The sequence below is a fragment of the Vicia villosa genome, linkage group LG1 (genome assembly GCF_029867415.1).
Source record: "Vicia villosa cultivar HV-30 ecotype Madison, WI linkage group LG1, Vvil1.0, whole genome shotgun sequence".
In the NCBI taxonomy this organism is placed as follows: Eukaryota; Viridiplantae; Streptophyta; class Magnoliopsida; order Fabales; family Fabaceae; genus Vicia; species Vicia villosa.
The window spans coordinates 69,762,917-69,781,841 of NC_081180.1; the positions used below are offsets into that span (position 1 = coordinate 69,762,917).

The following is an 18,925-nucleotide window of genomic DNA, read 5'->3' on the forward strand; positions in this document are numbered from 1 at the left end:
AATCGAAATTGTGAAAATCCTTAACACTACCGATGTTTAAAACCTTGATTTTCTTAACAATTATTTATTTATTTATGAGAATCCAAAATCACAAAGAGCAACAAAATATATATACAAGACACTCAAATGCTAATCTTTTCCTTAGCATTTCATGGTATTACTATTAAATTTTATACATTAACAATCATCGAGCTAAAATATTCACTGCTCAACTAATCCATACTAAAACGGTTGGATTGCATAGCAAATTTTAGAAAAATAATTGTCACTAAATAGTTTCATTGAGAAATTATATTCAAGAGGGAAGATCTTGTTTTAATCAAACGTCTAAATAAGTTCTCCAATCCAATCTCAATGCTTTCAATAGCATTCTCCAAACCCTCTAATCTTTCATGTGCAGCCTTCAACTTTTCACCATTATTGGCTTCACTTATAAGTGTGCTTAAAGCAGCTTCCACACACTGCAACTCATTCCCATTCTCTGAGTTGTCTTCACATGTTATAACACCCTTGTGAATCAATTTTGCTACCAACAACCATTTTGTAGCCTTTGACTTTGACGAAGACACACTTAAAAATGACAAAATGAACTGAAAAACAGACAAATTCATTGTAATAACTTCCCTAAGAACTCTAATAACAGAAGAAAGGTGATGATCAAGTTCCAAATTTGGAGACATCCCAAGTTTGGTATCCATGTGCTTCAAAGATGTGATCAACTTGTTGACATTTTTCCTCATCTTTTTTGTGAAGAATTTGTATTCTGCCACACTTGTTTCAACACATGAATCTCCTTTTCTTCTCCTAAGAGAAGAATGAAGAGCTTGAACATTTTCCTTGATTTGCAACATGGTGTCCCTTGTGATGCCACATACATCCAAAATTCTCATAGAACTATCCAACACTTCTTCAACGAACTTCTCACCTCTATGACTAGAAATGAGTTGTTGAGTTGATGGCATGTTGAGAAGATGTTCCAATGAAATATACAAATCTTCAAGTAAGGAAAGACCATTATGAATAGAGGCTGATGTAGATGTACAAGTGGATGTGGATGTTACTTCCCAAGCTTTGAGCTTGTTCAAATCCTCAGTTACTCTAATGGTGCTAGGATGAGATCTAGAAGGCAAACTAATTGAACGAACATGGTACTTGTTTGCCATTGTACTTAATCTTTTTTTGTTTCTCTCAAATAGTTGAAGTTCAACTTTGTGATGCTCTTACCAAGTTATTGATTCTTTCTTTATATAGGGGTCATTCTTCACACTCATTCCTAGAACTTTAGATTCAAAATAAATTCGTAAAAGGACGCACAAGTCAGTGATGACCGTGTGGGGCATGTGATAATGGCATGGGGGCATCCTTCAATTTCGGTTAAATTGTCGCATCAATGCCTAACATTGGGCGGTATTAAAGAGATGGAATCAATTATTGATTATGGTATTTGTTTACATTTATTGATTTTTGGTTTTAAATAGATATTAAAAATTTAGTTTTTATTTTTATTTTTAAATATTGTATTCTCTACACGGAATAGCAAATACTAATTTTATAGTAAAACAGAATCATAATAGACAAAAAAAAATATTTTTCAAAAAAAAATTAACAATGCTACATAATGACAAATAATTTTATTTAGGCTCTGTTTGGTAAAAATAGCGGTTGACTGATAAGCTAGCTGATAGCTTATAGCTTATGACTGATGGCTGAAGACTGATGACTTATAGCTTATAGCAGATGACTGAGACTGATAGCTTATAAGCTCATTGAAGTGTTTGGTAAAATTAGCGGTTCAATTAACTTATAAATGTAAAATGACATAAAAGATATTTAATATATAATTATTTTATTTTAAATTAAAATAAATTATAAGGGTTAAAAATGGATTTTAATTGAAATAATAAGGATAAAAAAGGAAGAAAAAGTAATAAGCTATAAGCCATAAGCTAAAACGCTATTTGAAATAGCGTCTGGAAAATAAGCTATAAGCTAGTAAAATAAGCTATAAGCTCGTGATGAAAAGACCGTTACCAAACGGATCTAAATTATCATATGAGCTTATAAGACATAAGACATAAGCTATAAGCTCGAAAATATATCTTACCAAACAGAGCCTTAATGCGATTATTCTTTGCTATTATTTTTTTTACTTTTAACATATTTTTTATTCAATTTAGAATTTTTTATTTATTAATTAAATATTTAAAAATGCATTCTATAAATAGAATGTCACGATGAATTAAAAAAACTATTAATGTTTATTTCAATCTTATATCTTTTAACTAACATTTCAAAAAATTGAACTTTGTAAGAGTTAGAATTTGGTTTGGTTAATCTTGTAAAATTGTTAGTTGGCCAAATCATTTGTAAAACTCAAAAAATTAGATTGGATTATTCAAAACTGTATGAACCAAAGAGTTTGAGTCGATTTTCTGAAATTATATGGTAAAAAAAAAAGCATGTAATTGGTCAATTTGTTTTTTGAAAAAAAATATTTTCTTTACATTAAAACTTAAAACAATTATTCTTCTAAAAAAAATATTTTATTCTATTTTATTTTTTATACTCTATTGTGTTTAATTTAAATTTATTTTTTCCCTTAAATTAGAAATATTGTTCAATTTATTTTTTTATTCAATCATGTTTGATTGATAAGATATTCAAAACTATTTAAATTTTATTAATATATATATATATATATATATATAATTTTGCTTATTTTAGATATAATGTTTTTTCATATTTATTTTGTTTTTAATTATGTTTAAAATTAAGTGTTTTATTAATGTTGTGTTATGTTCTTGTTGTATTAAGTTTTTAATTAATTTTGAAAAATATGCTTAATTAAATTATGAATTTATGATTGTGTATGAAGTTTAAATTATGTATAAAATTAATTAATCACTTTAATAAATTGTTCAACTATAAATTTAATCGGTTGAACAAATTAAATTTTAAATTAGAAGTCTTGACACTTGACAGTTTAACATTCGGTACACAAGACACTTTAAATATTTCGATAATTCTATATTAGTAAAAGGAGTTATTAATATCTTTAACTATATTTGTTAATATCTTATATTTTACATATTCAAAATTGGACAAAGTAGTAAACAATAATTATAAAATGGGTTTGAGGCTTAATGTATACCTGGCTTGTTCTCCGTGTATTGGTAAACAAAGAGTTTCATTAGTCATCACATAGTTTGTCTCCTTTTCATGCCACATAACCTCTTCAATTCAAATATAAAATTGGTGTACATTATTTGACTGTATCAAGAAGGTGCTTGGACTGCAAGAAACGGAATAAAGAAAGATTATTCAACAGATTTGAGATCAACAATAATTTAAGTTATAGACAAAGACAACCTATATCCAATTTCAAGTTTAATATTATGTGCTGGATCCAATTTCAAGTTTAATATTATGTGCACGAGCGGCATAAGTGATACATCTTCATTCTCCTTTATTTTGCTTTTAAAATTGCCTTAATAATTACATAAAATATCTTTGCTTTGCTTTTTTTTTTTTTCTTCTTTTAATTCTTTAAAGCAAGTCTAGGTGATTATCGACCACCATCTTTAATTCTTTAAAGCAAGTCTAGATGGTTATCGACCACTATCTTTAACTGAATGCATGTATAAAGTGTTAGCTAAGTTTATTAGAAATAGATTGAAGAAAGTGGCTCACAAAATAATATCATCTTTAATTTAATGCATGTACAAAGTGTTAGTTAAGCTTATTACAAATAGTTTGAAGAAAGTGGCTTACAAAACAATATCAAGATCGCAATTTGCTTTCGTAGAGGGTCGTTAAATGACTGATAGTATTCTAATTGTCAACAAGTTCTTGTTGTTAAATACGTTTTCTATCAATGGGCGAAATTTGGGTCGTCCAACAAAATAAGCTTTTCTATCTTTCTTAGCAAAGCAATAACCACTTTAACCAATCTAAAATTTTTGGACAACATTTGGCTCGACCATTGAGTTTTCTTTATTTAGCAAGTTCAATTCTTTGCATTAAATTGGAGATCGAGAGAAATTTGATCATTTCTCTTTCCTTTGCATCCATTAAACTAAATAAATTAAAATAGTTATAAATCAAGATCAATTCACTTTTACAGGATAATTTTTAGTATAAACATAAATTAGGGATTTTACATGTACATGTGTAAGTAAGCTAATAAGTTTTTAAAATTATTGGTGAGAATCATATAAATTCCAAACTTTTCACTCCCAAATCATTCCACTCAAACATATGGCTTTCTATACCCCCTTTAATGAGGGAAATATATTATGGTTGACTAGTATATAACGCAAATGCCGACTATTGATTTGTCTTCTAGCTTATAGATATTCTAGACAATGTAAACATGAAGCCCAAAAGAAATTTTCCGCCGTCCATATTTTACATATAGTCTGTATCCACAAAACTCTAAGTTGTCTTCCTCATGAGCCTCCTTTGTGTATTTCAAAATACCTTTTAAGGAACCATTTAAATATATAAACACCCACTTCAAAGCTTGCCAATGAACTTAACCATATGATTGACCATAAAATGACGTATTATGTTAATTGCATATGCTAAGTCTAGTTTACTAAAAGTCTGGTTTCCAACCTCACTTGCATAAGGAGTATTATTCATCATCATCATCATCATCATCATCATCATCATCTTTTCTTCTTCGATTTAAGGATATTGTTAGAGAATGAAGGTGAAGATTACCATAATTATGTCACCAACATATAGATGATGGTGCATAATGAATTTCTCATTCCTTTTCAATATTTATACACAAATGACATAACTACTTCTCAAAAATCCATGTTTTTAGAAGAAGTTTATCAAACTGACAATACTATTTCCCTGTGCTTGATTTCAACACATATAAATATTTCTTCAGAAGACATACCTTAGACTTATCCTTTAAAATGCCTTGAGTTTGTTCAATGTAGATTGTCTCTTCAAGATTTCCATGTAAGAAAGTTGTTTTTATGTCCATATTGATTCACAATTGCCATAATTATCCTTTTAAAATAATGTTTTGCCATAGATGTACAAATATCATTGTAATCAATCCCCTTAACCTGAGTAAACCTCTTTACTACAAGTATTTTCTTAAATCTTGGTTCTTCAGTCTCAAGAACATCTTTCTTCTCTCAAAGATTCACATGCATCCAACCATCATTTGTTTCTTAGATAGACTTACAGGCTCGTGAGTATGATTCTTAATTAGTGAAGACATCTTGTCATTAACCTCCTCCAACCATCTTTAAGTATATTTTCTATATAATTCTTTCTTGAAGGTCTTTGGTTTTGATTTTTCCAACCCTTCAGCCACTTTAAATGAATAACAAATCAAGTCAGCATAATTGTGTTTATGAGGTGGTACAAACTCCTTCCTTTACCTATAACATACCAACTAATATTTTGGAATAGCTCACAAGAACTAGAATTGAGAGTCTCAAATTCCTCCTCATCTCTAGTTTCCCTAGTTGGAACCTCCACCTTAAACTACATATTCTCCACCATAGTTTTCGATAATTTTATTTTCAGGTCTTTGCACTTCATCCCCATATGAGTCTCATCAAAAGTGACATTCTTGCCTATGATAAATTTTAATCATTCAGGTTCCATCTTCTATAGCTTGTAACCCTTCACACATTTAAAATAACCAATGAAGAAACACTTCACAACCATATCATCTACCTTTTCTTTAACCACATCATCAACCTTTTCTTTCTTGATATGCTTAACGTCAAAGCTCTAAAAAACTTCAAATTAGAGCAGTATAATCATTTCTCACTACAAACTTCCAAATATGTATTGAAGTCGATTCCTATAAGTGGATAAATGTTGATCAATTAAGCTATTTTATCAATAATGAACCTGCAAAAACTCTCTATTAAACCTATCTTCTCTAAAAAGGTCATATTCATGCATTCAAATATGTCATTTGTGTTCCGACATCTGTTCTATCTCTCTTATTACGTTATTTTTGTGCAAAACTCATTAAACTGCTATGAAACAAACTCCAAGCCATTTTTCAATTCACAACATATTTAATTCAACTCTAAACTAATTTCTTTAAAAAGTATGTCATTCTTTAAACTTTTCAAAGGTTTCACTTTATTTTTCAAAATATATACTCATACTCGTCTAAAAAAATCATCGTTAATAGTGAGGAAATATAAGACAAACCTCATAAATTCAAGTGAGCATACTCAAAGAGTCTTTTAAATTATGCATGTCACTCTACCTAGTTTTCAATGATCATAAACTTACAATTTATTCATCTTCTCACTTCATAGAAAACCTTATTATCCAATCAATCAATCCTATTTCACTACCATACCCTAATCTCAAATTCCATAGCTTTGTTTTATCATGAAACTCTTGAATGGTAAATGATGCATAACCACTAACAAAGGAACCATCTAAAGTATATAGCTCACACATTTTAGATCATTTTCAATAATAAATGCACTATGCAAAATTTACATCACTTCATATTAAATTTTATTGAAATAGCCTAAATCATCAAACATACTTATGAACAATAAATTTTTATTAAGCTCATGAACACATTTCACATTGTGTAGAAAGAAATCACGTTTACCAAACATTTCAAGTTTAACCTTACCAATACCATGAAATTTGCAAGCCATATTATTATTGATTCAAATAACTCCATTATCTTTCAGCTCTAAACTCTCTAAGTATTATTTCTTTGGGCAAATGCGAAAGCCTTATGAATTCATGATCTAATTCTTTGCTGTCTCTAAACTTGTTACAACTAGTCTACTTACACTTGCATAACCCTCCATAACTAAGGAAACCATAATCCGGACATAAGTACCATTGCTCCCCCTCTTAGGACAAACAAATAATTTTAAGTTCAACTTGTGAAAATCCTTAGACTTGGACTTTCTTCCCTTTTGGTTTCCTCTACTCACACTTCAGCCTTTTGAAATACACAAGGTTTCCTACTATCATCAATCTCCAAATCTTTCATCCTAGTTTACTCCTTGGTTCATTTAGTCAGTTGAACCTACACTTAGGTGATACAGTCTTACTTAATATTAAGAATGACATACTTGAAATGTTCAAAAGATTTGGGTAATGAGATAAACAAGAGTAAAACATTGTCCTCATTATCAAGCTTTACCTCAATATTTTGCAAGTCACCATTAAACTTGTTAAATTATGTCAATTTCTCTATAATGGATTTGTTCCCCACCATTTGAAATTAGTAGAGTTGTTATTTCAAACAAATATCTATGAGCCAGAACTTTGTCATATACAATGATTCAAACATGACCCACACTCATATGTGGTCTTCTCCCTTGCAATCTTACTTAGAACTTTTTATATATGAATGAGTGGATAATGACATATTTTCCTCTTATCCACCAACTTGATCTTCTCTAGCAAAACTAGGTTTGTAGGTATCAATATCTCACCTTTCAAATACGTTGTTGAAATAAAATTCCTCGCATATTCACTTCCTAAACCTAAAATTGTTGTCTCAAGAAAATTTCTTGATGCCCTATTTAGAACTCATAATGATCACTTATAAAGTTATGCCTCAAAATGGAATTAAGTTGTTGTGAGATTGATATAATTCAAAGGTCAAATACTCTAAGAATAATGATGTGTGAGGAAAATAACAATGACAAACAAAATAAATATCCTATAGCAAAATTTAATATACCAAATAGTGTTAGCAAGACCACATTAACAATAAAAAAAAATAAAAACGAGTATAAACATAATTTGTTTGCGCATATTGATAAAATACATCTACTACGGAAAATAGGACAATTGTCCGATCCACAATATTGTAAAAGATGTTACAAAAATTATAAAATATTCCCTCTATATTAATTATAAGGAAAAAAAACACTCATTTTTTCTTATAACAAATTATAAGAAAAATAAAACATCAACTTTATACCATTTAACCATTTAATCACATTTTATAAGTATTTGAGTAATACATTTCTGCAAAAATGCATGACACACTACGTCTCCACCACACTGCATTTCCCGAAAACATGATATGTTACATTTTGCCAAATTCTTGATTCTTTCTTTGCATTGGGGTTGGGTTATTATTCACATTCATTTCTAGAACTAATTTTTTTTTTTTGATCACATTTCTAGAACTAATTTAGATTCACAATAAAGGTAAAAGGAAGCACCAGTCAGTGATCAACGCGTGGGGCATGTGCTAGTGGCATGGGTTACCCTTCAGTTTCGGTTAAATGGTCGCATCTATGCCCAACATTGAGTAGTATTTAATATGAAATCATATAGTGATTTTGGTTTTATATATTAAGAGAGAATCAGAATAATTTGAGTTATAGATAAGTTAGATATATCTATTTCCAAAAGGATGGTCGAATGAGTATTTAACGATTTATGTGCACGGGTGGCATGTGTCTATACCCTTCTTTGAGGACGCGTATCTTGTGCTGGGTGACGTGGGTGTATAAGAGACACGACGCACATGAATTTGTGGGCTCTTAGGCTGATTTGAAAGGCCACACGCTATAAGTACGAAATTGTTCATTCAAGAAATCTGTACTCTAGTTAAAGTTTAACCGTGATTAAATTTCTTTAAATGTTTCAATTTACAATTGCTATCGGAGAATTTATCTAAGTTTGTTTCAATTTACAATTGCTATGGGAGAATTTATCTCAAGTTTGTTGAGAATAATGCAAATGCGAGCGTGGATAATAGTCCCACATTAGAAATGTATGGTGAGTTGAGCATATATAAGTGGGAGAACTGACTCACCAATCATTTTAAGGTTTTAGGTGAAGAAGTAGTGTCTATCCCACAAATGTGTGTTGCTCAAACGGATTTGAAGTCAAATGAGAAAGGGATAAAGTTGTGAAATCTCATCACCTTAGACCGTTAAGCTCGTATCACGTACTTATGCCACTCGTGCACATAATATTAAACTTATACTATTACTAACTGAAGACGGTCATCGTTCCATGAAATTGAAACAGAAAGTTGATCTCAAATCTTTCTTTAATCTGTTTTTGCAGTCCAAAACACCTTCATATTGAAACAATCAACTCATGTACACTAATTTTATATTTGAATTGAAGAGGATGATAACTTTATATTTTACCTTCATATAAAGCCTAAATAACATCTCACATTTAACAAACTGATTCTTGTATTTGTTCAAAACCAAACTCAATAATTGATTCCATCTCTTTAATACCGCCCAATGTTAGGCATTGATGCGACAATTTAACCGAAATTGAAGGATGCCCCCATGCCATTATCACATGCCCCACACGGTCATCACTGACTTGTGCGTCCTTTTACGAATTTATTTTGAATCTAAAGTTCTAGGAATGAGTGTGAAGAATGACCCCTATATAAAGAAAGAATCAATAACTTGGTAAGAGCATCACAAAGTTGAACTTCAACTATTTGAGAGAAACAAAAAAAGATTAAGTACAATGGCAAACAAGTACCATGTTCGTTCAATTAGTTTGCCTTCTAGATCTCATCCTAGCACCATTAGAGTAACTGAGGATTTGAACAAGCTCAAAGCTTGGGAAGTAACATCCACATCCACTTGTACATCTACATCAGCCTCTATTCATAATGGTCTTTCCTTACTTGAAGATTTGTATATTTCATTGGAACATCTTCTCAACATGCCATCAACTCAACAACTCATTTCTAGTCATAGAGGTGAGAAGTTCGTTGAAGAAGTGTTGGATAGTTCTATGAGAATTTTGGATGTATGTGGCATCACAAGGGACACCATGTTGCAAATCAAGGAAAATGTTCAAGCTCTTCATTCTTCTCTTAGGAGAAGAAAAGGAGATTCATGTGTTGAAACAAGTGTGGCAGAATACAAATTCTTCACAAAAAAGATGAGGAAAAATGTCAACAAGTTGATCACATTTTTGAAGCACATGGATACCAAACTTGGGATGTCTCCAAATTTGGAACTTGATCATCACCTTTCTTCTGTTATTAGAGTTCTTAGGGAAGTTATTACAATGAATTTGTCTGTTTTTCAGTTCATTTTGTCATTTTTGAGTGTGTCTTCGTCAAAATCAAAGGCTACAAAATGGTTGTTGGTAGCAAAATTGATTCATAAGGGTGTTATAACTTGTGAAGATAACTCTGAGAATGGCAATGAGTTGCAGTGTGTGGAAGCTGCTAAGCACCCTTATACATGAAGCTAATGATGGTGAAAAGTTGAAGACTGCACATGAAAGATTAGAGGTTTTGGAGAATGCAATTGAAAGCATTGAGATTGGATTGGAGAACTTATTTAGACGTTTGATTAAAACAAGATCTTCCCTCTTGAACATAATCTCTCAATGAAACTATTTATTGACAATTATTTTTCTAAAATTTGCTAGGCAATCCAACCGTTTTAGTATGGATTAGTTGAGCAGTGAATATTTTACCTTGATGACTTTTAATGTATAGAATTCAATAGTAATACAATGAAATTCTCATAAAATTACTAGACTCTATTTTGGTTTCTTGTGTTAGCTATATTTCATCACTCCTTGGGATTTTGGATTCTCATTAAATAATTTGTGAAGAAAAGCAGGGTTTTAAATTGTTGTTATTTTAAGCATTTCATCATTTCGACTATTGCGGATGTTGAAAGTTGCAACAATTTAGATTTCCTATTTGGTTTTTTTTTTTTTTTGACAAAAGATTTCCTATTTGGTTTGAGTCAGAAAAAATACAAAATAATTATTAAACATTATGGAGAAACAAAAACGTACATAACTACGGTGTAAAATGTAATAATTAGTGTACAAATAACATTCCTCTAACATTCCTCTTCCTGTTTACTACTTCATGCATTTTGCCTCACAGATTATTATAAATTTTGTGAAACAGTACTTGTGCAGGTACATGGGAGTGAGTTCGAACTTACAAACTTCAATTATTCATATTTAAAATGTGAATTTCAATCATTAGACTATTTGACAAAAAAATCAAAATAAACATATGAGTGTTAATCACCTAACATAAAAATATAATTGATTTGTCTTGTCCTCATATTCATTTGAGGGTATGATTAGGAAGATTTAATCACCTTTATTTTCTTGTGCAAATATGATCTCGTTACATTGAGTACTCTTATTGTCATTCTAATAATATTCATTAGCAAAATGTCCTCATTTTGATGAGTGTTAATCACCCAACATAAAAATACAATTGATTTGTCTTGATGCTAACACCACGGATGGCAAATCTATGGAGATGGCAAGAATTCAAATCAGTAAGAACGTTCGAGATAAGGTCCAAGAATCAGCGAACTTCCTCGTAGATGGAAAGCAGTATTCGTTGGTGATCAAAGATGAATCTTTGGCGAAGTGTCGACATATTTCAAGTACCTCTTGAACTCAATTCCCTAGTTCAGAATCTTCGGATTTTGTTTGCTCTGATGATTATAGGACTGATGATGATTCCGGGCGACTGGTATTGGTCGAGCGCTGAAGTCAAGGAAGTTGACGCTGCATTTTATTGGTCCGTTTCAGATTACGAAAAGAGTAGGGAAATGGCTTATCGTATTGCGTTACCACCGACACTTGCGAATTTGCATGATGTATTTCATGTGTCTCAGTTGCGGAAATACATTGCGGATCCGTCTCATGTGATCCAAGTGGAAAATGTGCAAGTGAGAGATAATTTGACAATTGAGGCGTTGCCTATGAGGATTGAAGACCGAAAGTTGAAGTTGTTGCGTGGCAAGGAGATGGCTTTGGTCGGGTAGCTTGGGGAGGAGCAGCAGGTGGGAATGTTACATGGGAACTGGAGAGTCAGATGAAGGACTCCTATCCCGAGCTCTTCACTTGAGGTATGTTTTCGAGGACGAAAACTCTTTTAGTGGGGGAGAGTTGTAACACCCCATATTTTCCGTTTATTAATTTAATTTGGATTTAAATTAATTATTTGGAATTTTGGTATTTTAATTTGGATTTAACTGGAAAATTATGGAATAAGAGCTATTAGGCTTAAGGTGTGATGTTAGTAAAAGAGGGGTGCTATTTGGTTAGGCCTTTTACTAAGTTGTGTTTATTTTATTTTATTTTTCATAAAATAAGAAAAGAGTCAATTGGGAGAAAAAGAGGAACATGTGAAAGAGAAGAGAAGAGAAGAAGAAGAGGAAGAAGAGAACCTTCAAGAACTCCGATCGAAGGTAAGGGGGGACTCCTCCTTTTAGTATCTATTATGTGATTATAGGTAATAGGACTGATTAAGATATTATTTGATTCAATTGGTTGTATTGGGATTGGGATTGTTAGGTTTGAGAATGAAATAGTTTGGGGGAATTGATGATATTGCATGAAATTATGAATGGAAAAATGTGTTTTCATGGTGTTTGATGATGTGTGATAATGTCTGCGTTGTTTTTATACCTTTATGTGATGTTTGGAATGAATTTTGGGTGGAGAATGGGTGAGATCGCAGGTCTGTTGCAGAGATGAAAATTCTGCATAATCGCACGTCTGCTAAGCGGATGCTGTTTATTTTCCAGAAATTGTTTGAGCCGCTAAGCGGAGGTCCCCACGTAGTTTGCTTCTGTCACGAGTCGCTAGCGGGCTGCTGAGCGGACCCTGCTGTGTAGAAATTTTTCCAAACTACGAAATTGCGTATCTTTTGATCCGTGTACTCTTTTTATGTGCCGATTTGGGTATTGCAAAGATAATTAAATGTTTTATAATATAAAATAGAAGTATGGGCAGTGGCCGACTTTATTTCTAAAACTCGATTTAATTGCTTTGGTGAAATGAAACATTGTGCAAATATGTGATTTGCGGATAAGACAAAGTAATGTTGTGGTGATGAATGAATTGTGATTCGCTATGTTTAATTAATGAATGAGTGATATGATTGAATGATTGCGGAACATGGGCATACTTGGTGGTGGTGATAATGGTGAGTTTGTGAGACGATGTATTTCATCGGATCGGTGATGTGTAAGTATGTCATATGTGTGTACATTCATTCATACATCATTTAATAACTGAATCCTGGTGACGTATGGATTAGTGGTGGACATAATTCCCATTGTGTGGAATTTGTGTCGGTAGGGCCGTATTTAGGTGATGTTTAGATCGGTCGGGTGGATTAAGTCCACGGTTTATTGGTACCACATACATAGTGTCAGTTGGTCCATATGCATATTGATATAACATGATTGAATGAGTTTTAGTGTTATATTTTGGTGATGTAATTGTTGGTATGGTTGCTTGATGATTGTATGGAAATCTGAATATAATGCAATTTGGGTGAATGGTATGCTATGATGTTATGTTGCTTATGAATGCATAATATTTACTAATTGTGAATGAGACTCGCCCTTACATGTTGTCATTTTCAGATTGAGGATAGCGGCTTTTGACTTGGTGAGGATTAGCTCATAAGTCAGTGTGTTTAGTATAGCGTCAAGTGTCATGCTCTTATATTGTAACACTGGGGAACGCAAGTTTTTGAGTTTATAAGTTTATAACTTTAATTGCTTGTTTTTGAGTTATTTTATGGGACATGCTATCAAAGATGTTGTGCCTATTTGTCTAATTAATTTTCCGATGTGTTGACATGAGATGTTGTGAACTATTGATGAATGTTCCTTAGTGAATGCATGACAATGAAGTACGTTATTTTGTGTTTTAAATTGAATTGTGGCACCCTTGTTTCATGTTACTCTGATTATTTATTTAATTGCCGCGGGGTTTAGAAGGGTGTTACATATCTCCTCTTCATCTACTTCTTCTTCTTCTTCTTCTTCTATTTGGTGGAAGGATTTATTGTCGGTTGAGAAGAATGTGAATATCAACCCTTTGGTGTCGCATTGCCGATTTAAGGTTGGTAATGGTTACACGATTCCGTTTTGGGAGGCGAGATGGAGCGATGACGTTTCTTTGAGAAAAATTTCCGAATTTATATTTGGTTTCTAGTTTGAAGAAGGTGTCGGTGGCGGGTATGGGCGGTTGGGAGAATGGTGTTTGGTAGTGGGGAATTATGGTATAAATTTTTATCATCTTACCGATCCATTATCTAGATCGGATTTTATCGCTTTCAGTACTTTCATTGACGGGTGTGGGGTGCTTTTAGGTGAGAAGGATGGCATTTTTTGGGATATTACGAAGGATGGTTCTTTTACGGTGGCTTCTTGTTATAGGCATTATGTAACACCCGTATATTTTAATTTTTAATTTAATTGAAAATTGAATTAATAATTAGAATTACTTTGGTTTTATGAAAATAAAATTGGAAAAGAATGGTTTATGACATTGGGCTAGGTGTGATGTTAGTAAGAAGGAGGTGTTAAGTTAGTAAAGCCCTTTACTAATTAAAATGTTATTTTTCATAAAATAAGAAGGAAATTGGAAAAGAAGATAGAACGTGAAAAGAAGAACTGAGGAATTAGGAACTCGAAGAACGTGAAAGAGGAACGGAAGAGGGAGAGACCAATTAAGAACTTTTGGCTAAGGTAAGGGGGGATTCTCCGGTTAGCATCTCTTATCGTATTTTAGATGATAATGTTGATTAGGGATATTGTTTAGGTCAATTGATTGTATGTTAGATTGGGATTAGGATGATTTTGAATAGATCATATGATTGATGATTATCTATACTGAATTTTGTGCATGATTGTATGTAAATTGATGTTATGGTATGAATATGGTGTTTGTTTGATTGTGTTGCTGTATTCATCCATGGAACTGAATCTATGAATGTAAATCCCTAACTAATTTAGTAGAAAATAGGATTGTAATGAGTTAAATTGATATAGGGTGATAGACTATTGAAGATAGATGAATCCTATATGTTAAAGAGTGCAAAAATTATGTTTTAGATCCAAAATCGCAGGCTGTAATGGTGTAAAGCGCGAGGAAGCCGAGCTGGTACGATTGCAGGTTTTGGAAAGTCTCTGGCGTTTTGCGTATGATACGCGTATGAGGAACTTCCCAGGGGTCGTACGCGTATAGTACATGCCCTGTCCCGTCCAAAATACGCCCTTCTACTGGTACGCGTATGATACGCGTATGAGAAGGTGGTGATACACGTATGATGATGTGATACGCGTATGGCGCGTTTTGTGTGGAAATCAGTCTCTGTTGGTACGCGTATGACCAGCGTGAGTGCAGAATTTTGCAGTTTTGTGATTTTTGAAAGTTTGATGATGCGTAAATTTTGAACTGTTGGCCTGTTTTGAGTGCCGTTTTGAGTATGATGAACTTGATGAAATAACCTTTGTGTTGATTGATGATATGATTGTATTTGAATGATGTTAATATATATAAACATGCTTTGATGATGATGATGATGATGATGACGATGGTTTGAGTATGAGATGATGTTACTCATAGATTTGACGATGGTATAAGTATGTTTTATTTATGTTTTCATTTATTCATAATCATTTGTTGAGGGATGTATCCAGATGATGTGTTGGATCAGTGAAGGGCATAATTCCCATTGTGTGGAATTTGTGCTGGCAGGGCCGTATCTTGATGATGTTGGATCGGTCGGTGGGTTATCCCCATTGTTGACGTTGGTACCGCATGCATAGTATCAGTTTCATACATATGCATGATTTTCATAACATGAATAAATGTGTTTTGATGTTATGGTTGACGATGTGTGATTGTGTGATGATGAATTGTTTGAATATGAAACGATTGGGTGAATGATATAATTATGATATGTTGTTGTTTATGATGCAATAATATTTGCTAATTGTGATGAGACTCACCCTTATATGTTGTCATTTTCAGATTGAGGATAGCGGCTTTCGACTTGGTGAGGATTAGCTCATGAGTCAGTGCGTTTAGTTTAGCGTCAAGTGTCATGCTCTAATGTTGTAACACTGAGGAACGCGAGTTTTGAGTTTATGTTTTTATGACTCTTTTTGTTTTAGTTTGAGTTTTGAGGGATATAGTTTTCAAAGATGTTGAACTTATCCGTATGACTGATTTTCCGCTGTGTTAACATGAGTTATTATGTATTATGATGAATTTCCTCAGTGAATGCATGACAACGACATATGATGTTGGTTTTTAAATTGAGTTGTGGCACCCTTGTTTTCATGTTACTCTGAAATATTTATTTAATTGCCGCGGAGTTTAGAAGGGTGTTACATATTATGCCGGTATAAATATACCGTACGACCCTCAAAATAAAAATGATTTTGCTTTAGCCTTGATTTGGAAGATGGAAGTCCCTTTCAAAATTAAAGTCTTTGATTGGAGTCTTTTTTGTTAATAGGCTCCCAACAAAGGATTTACTAGTTCATAGGAAAATAGTTTTGTCTTTGGAAAATACTAAATGTCTTTTTTACGGTATTGATCCGGAAAGTAGGGAACATTCTTTCTTCAAGTGTAACATGGTGAAGATGGTGTGGAGGGAGGTTTTTATTTGGATTGGAAAGGAGGAAGGTGAGATAGAAGAGGATTTTTTTATCAAGTTTCATGGGTTGGTCCCTTTTTTGTAAAGAAAATAAGGTGAAAGAAGGAAAAATCGGAGTGGTTTGGTTAACTACTACTTAGTTCCTATGGTTAACTAGGAATGGTATATGCTTTAGAAATGATGTTTGGAATGTGAATAACACAGTTTGGGGTATAAAATCTTTGATTTGGAAATGATATTTTATAGGAGAAATTACTCATCCCATTTGTAGTTTTTACGAATTTAACAAAGGTCCTTTGTTATATCTTTCGTAATTCTAATTGGTTTGTAATTTCTCTGTTTTGGCGGGTTTTTCCCGTTCTTGTATATTCAGGTTTTGAGAACCCTTAGTTCTCTATATTAATATATTCTTGCTTACACAAAAAAAAACAATTAATTTGTCTATCTCCTCACATTCATTCGAGGGTACGATTATCAAGACTTATTCATCTTTATTTTCTTGTGCGAATTTGATCTCATTACCTTAAGTTTCCTTATTGTCATTCTAATAACATTCATTAGCAAAATGTCTTCAGTGTTAATCACTCAAACATAAAAATACAATTGATTTGTCTTTCTCCTCATATTTATTTGAGGGTACGATTATCAAGACTTATTCATCTTTATTTTCTTGTACGAATTTGATCTCATTATACCTTAATTTTATTTTTTTAATTGACACATTTTAATTTTTTTAATTTTTAAATTAAAAAAAAAAATTTATTACTTCAATTGGTCATGCCAACCAATAGGAAAATATATATTTATTCCCTCATTTGGTCATGCTAACTGATACTAAAACTATTTTTTAATTGAAAATAAATGATCTATTCTTTCGATTGGGTTATCCGATCGATAGGAAAACCCAGCCAAGCATATTTTTCAGAACATTCATTGACTATAGCATTCACAAATTATCATCCATTTTTGCAAAAAGCTCGAGGAGATCTTCATCTTATACCTCCAAACGTCATCTTCCATTAACAACATTCTATTTCTACACTCAACCAAACTCAAAAACATTCCATAAATGATTCTCGTAAAAATTATTTCTTTCATTAACGAGCTTCAAAACTCCATAATCTCTTCTCCAACTCAAACAAACTAAGGAAAGAAATAAAACAGACTTATGAATCACAAATGAAACTCGAAGTAAGGAAGCTCAATTGAAGCTCAAACGAAACTCATTTCCTTGTCTTCTTCATAACATTTTTGGTACGTAAATACTTTCTCCAGGCATGTAACGTAGTAGCATTAGTTGTTGTTGTGTTAAGTAAATGGTTTAATATTCTTGTTGTTTGTTGTAGTTCAGATAACAAATGCATATTTACCATCTCCATGAAAACTCGTTGCGTTTCAAATATTGTTGAATGGTTATATTACTTTAAGTTTTGTTTATAAGAAGTTTGCTTGTCTGAATACTTGAAAAGTAAAATAACAGAAAATAATTGTTCGGTGTTTCTATAATGAGAAAACTTTGTTGGGGTTAGACTTGATTGACATATTTTTATGTAGCATCCTTGATCAGTAATATGAAATTCTACTCAGTTATTAATATTACTGCATATTACTCTCATCATAGATCATGTTTGAGTTAACAAAGTGAGATTAGTTGTATTACCCAATAAACAATCTCAAATTGCATCAATATTAAGTTTCAACAAAGAATGCAGATATTAATGTTGCATTTCACCAATATCATAGAACAACATAGAAAGCTTACTCATAAAGTCTATGTACATTGTCAGGGCCGGACTTGGGCCAGGGCAAACAGGCCCATGGCCTCAAAAAATTGGGGGCCTCAAAATCAAAAAAGAGTTAACAAATTATAAGAAATATTAAATATAAATATCGATTCTTGGATGTGTATTTTTTACAATTTTATTATTTTGTAATAGTGCAGTTTGTACAATTTTATTTTGTTTGTTTTACTAAAAAGCCAACTATGTATTAATATAACTAAAACAAATTATAGAAATACTTAATTTAGTTTATTTTTAAAAAGGTCCATTATATAATAAAATATTTTATTATTAAATTTATATAATAAAAAATCATACTAAATTATAATCCTACAACTTCTTCCCCAAAAAATTTCCCGCCAAAATCTATAATAGATTAATTAACTAAAAATATTAAAATTAACAAAAAACAAAAAAAAAACTATTCATTTACTCTCTTCTTTTTGCCCCATTCACCAATGTTTCTATTAATTATTAAATTAATTATTAATATATAAAATATTAACTCTCACTTTTCAACTAACCATCACCTTAAATTAACCCTCACATTAAATATTGAATTGAAATAATTTCATTTTATTAATTTTACTTATTAATTAATTAATAACTGAATTTAAATAAACCCATTAAAACATTAAACATATTAAACATAACCATATCATAACCCACTAACAAAAGAACCACTTCTCTCCATCTCCCATGTCATAACAATGTATAT

General features: G+C 31.7%; 1 protein-coding gene and 1 pseudogene across 1 annotated transcript; one reads left to right on the forward strand and one right to left on the reverse strand.

Moving 5' to 3' along the window:
- Positions 1 to 108: 108 nt before the first annotated feature.
- On the reverse strand, positions 109 to 1,273 carry LOC131608933 (uncharacterized). Its single transcript, XM_058880528.1, has one exon. It carries the CDS (start codon positions 1,161 to 1,163, stop codon positions 279 to 281), a length of 885 nt encoding a protein of 294 aa, XP_058736511.1. The 5' UTR covers positions 1,164 to 1,273; the 3' UTR covers positions 109 to 278.
- Positions 1,274 to 9,350: 8,077 nt separating this feature from the next.
- On the forward strand, positions 9,351 to 10,613 carry LOC131608942 (uncharacterized; annotated as a pseudogene).
- Positions 10,614 to 18,925: the final 8,312 nt, after the last annotated feature.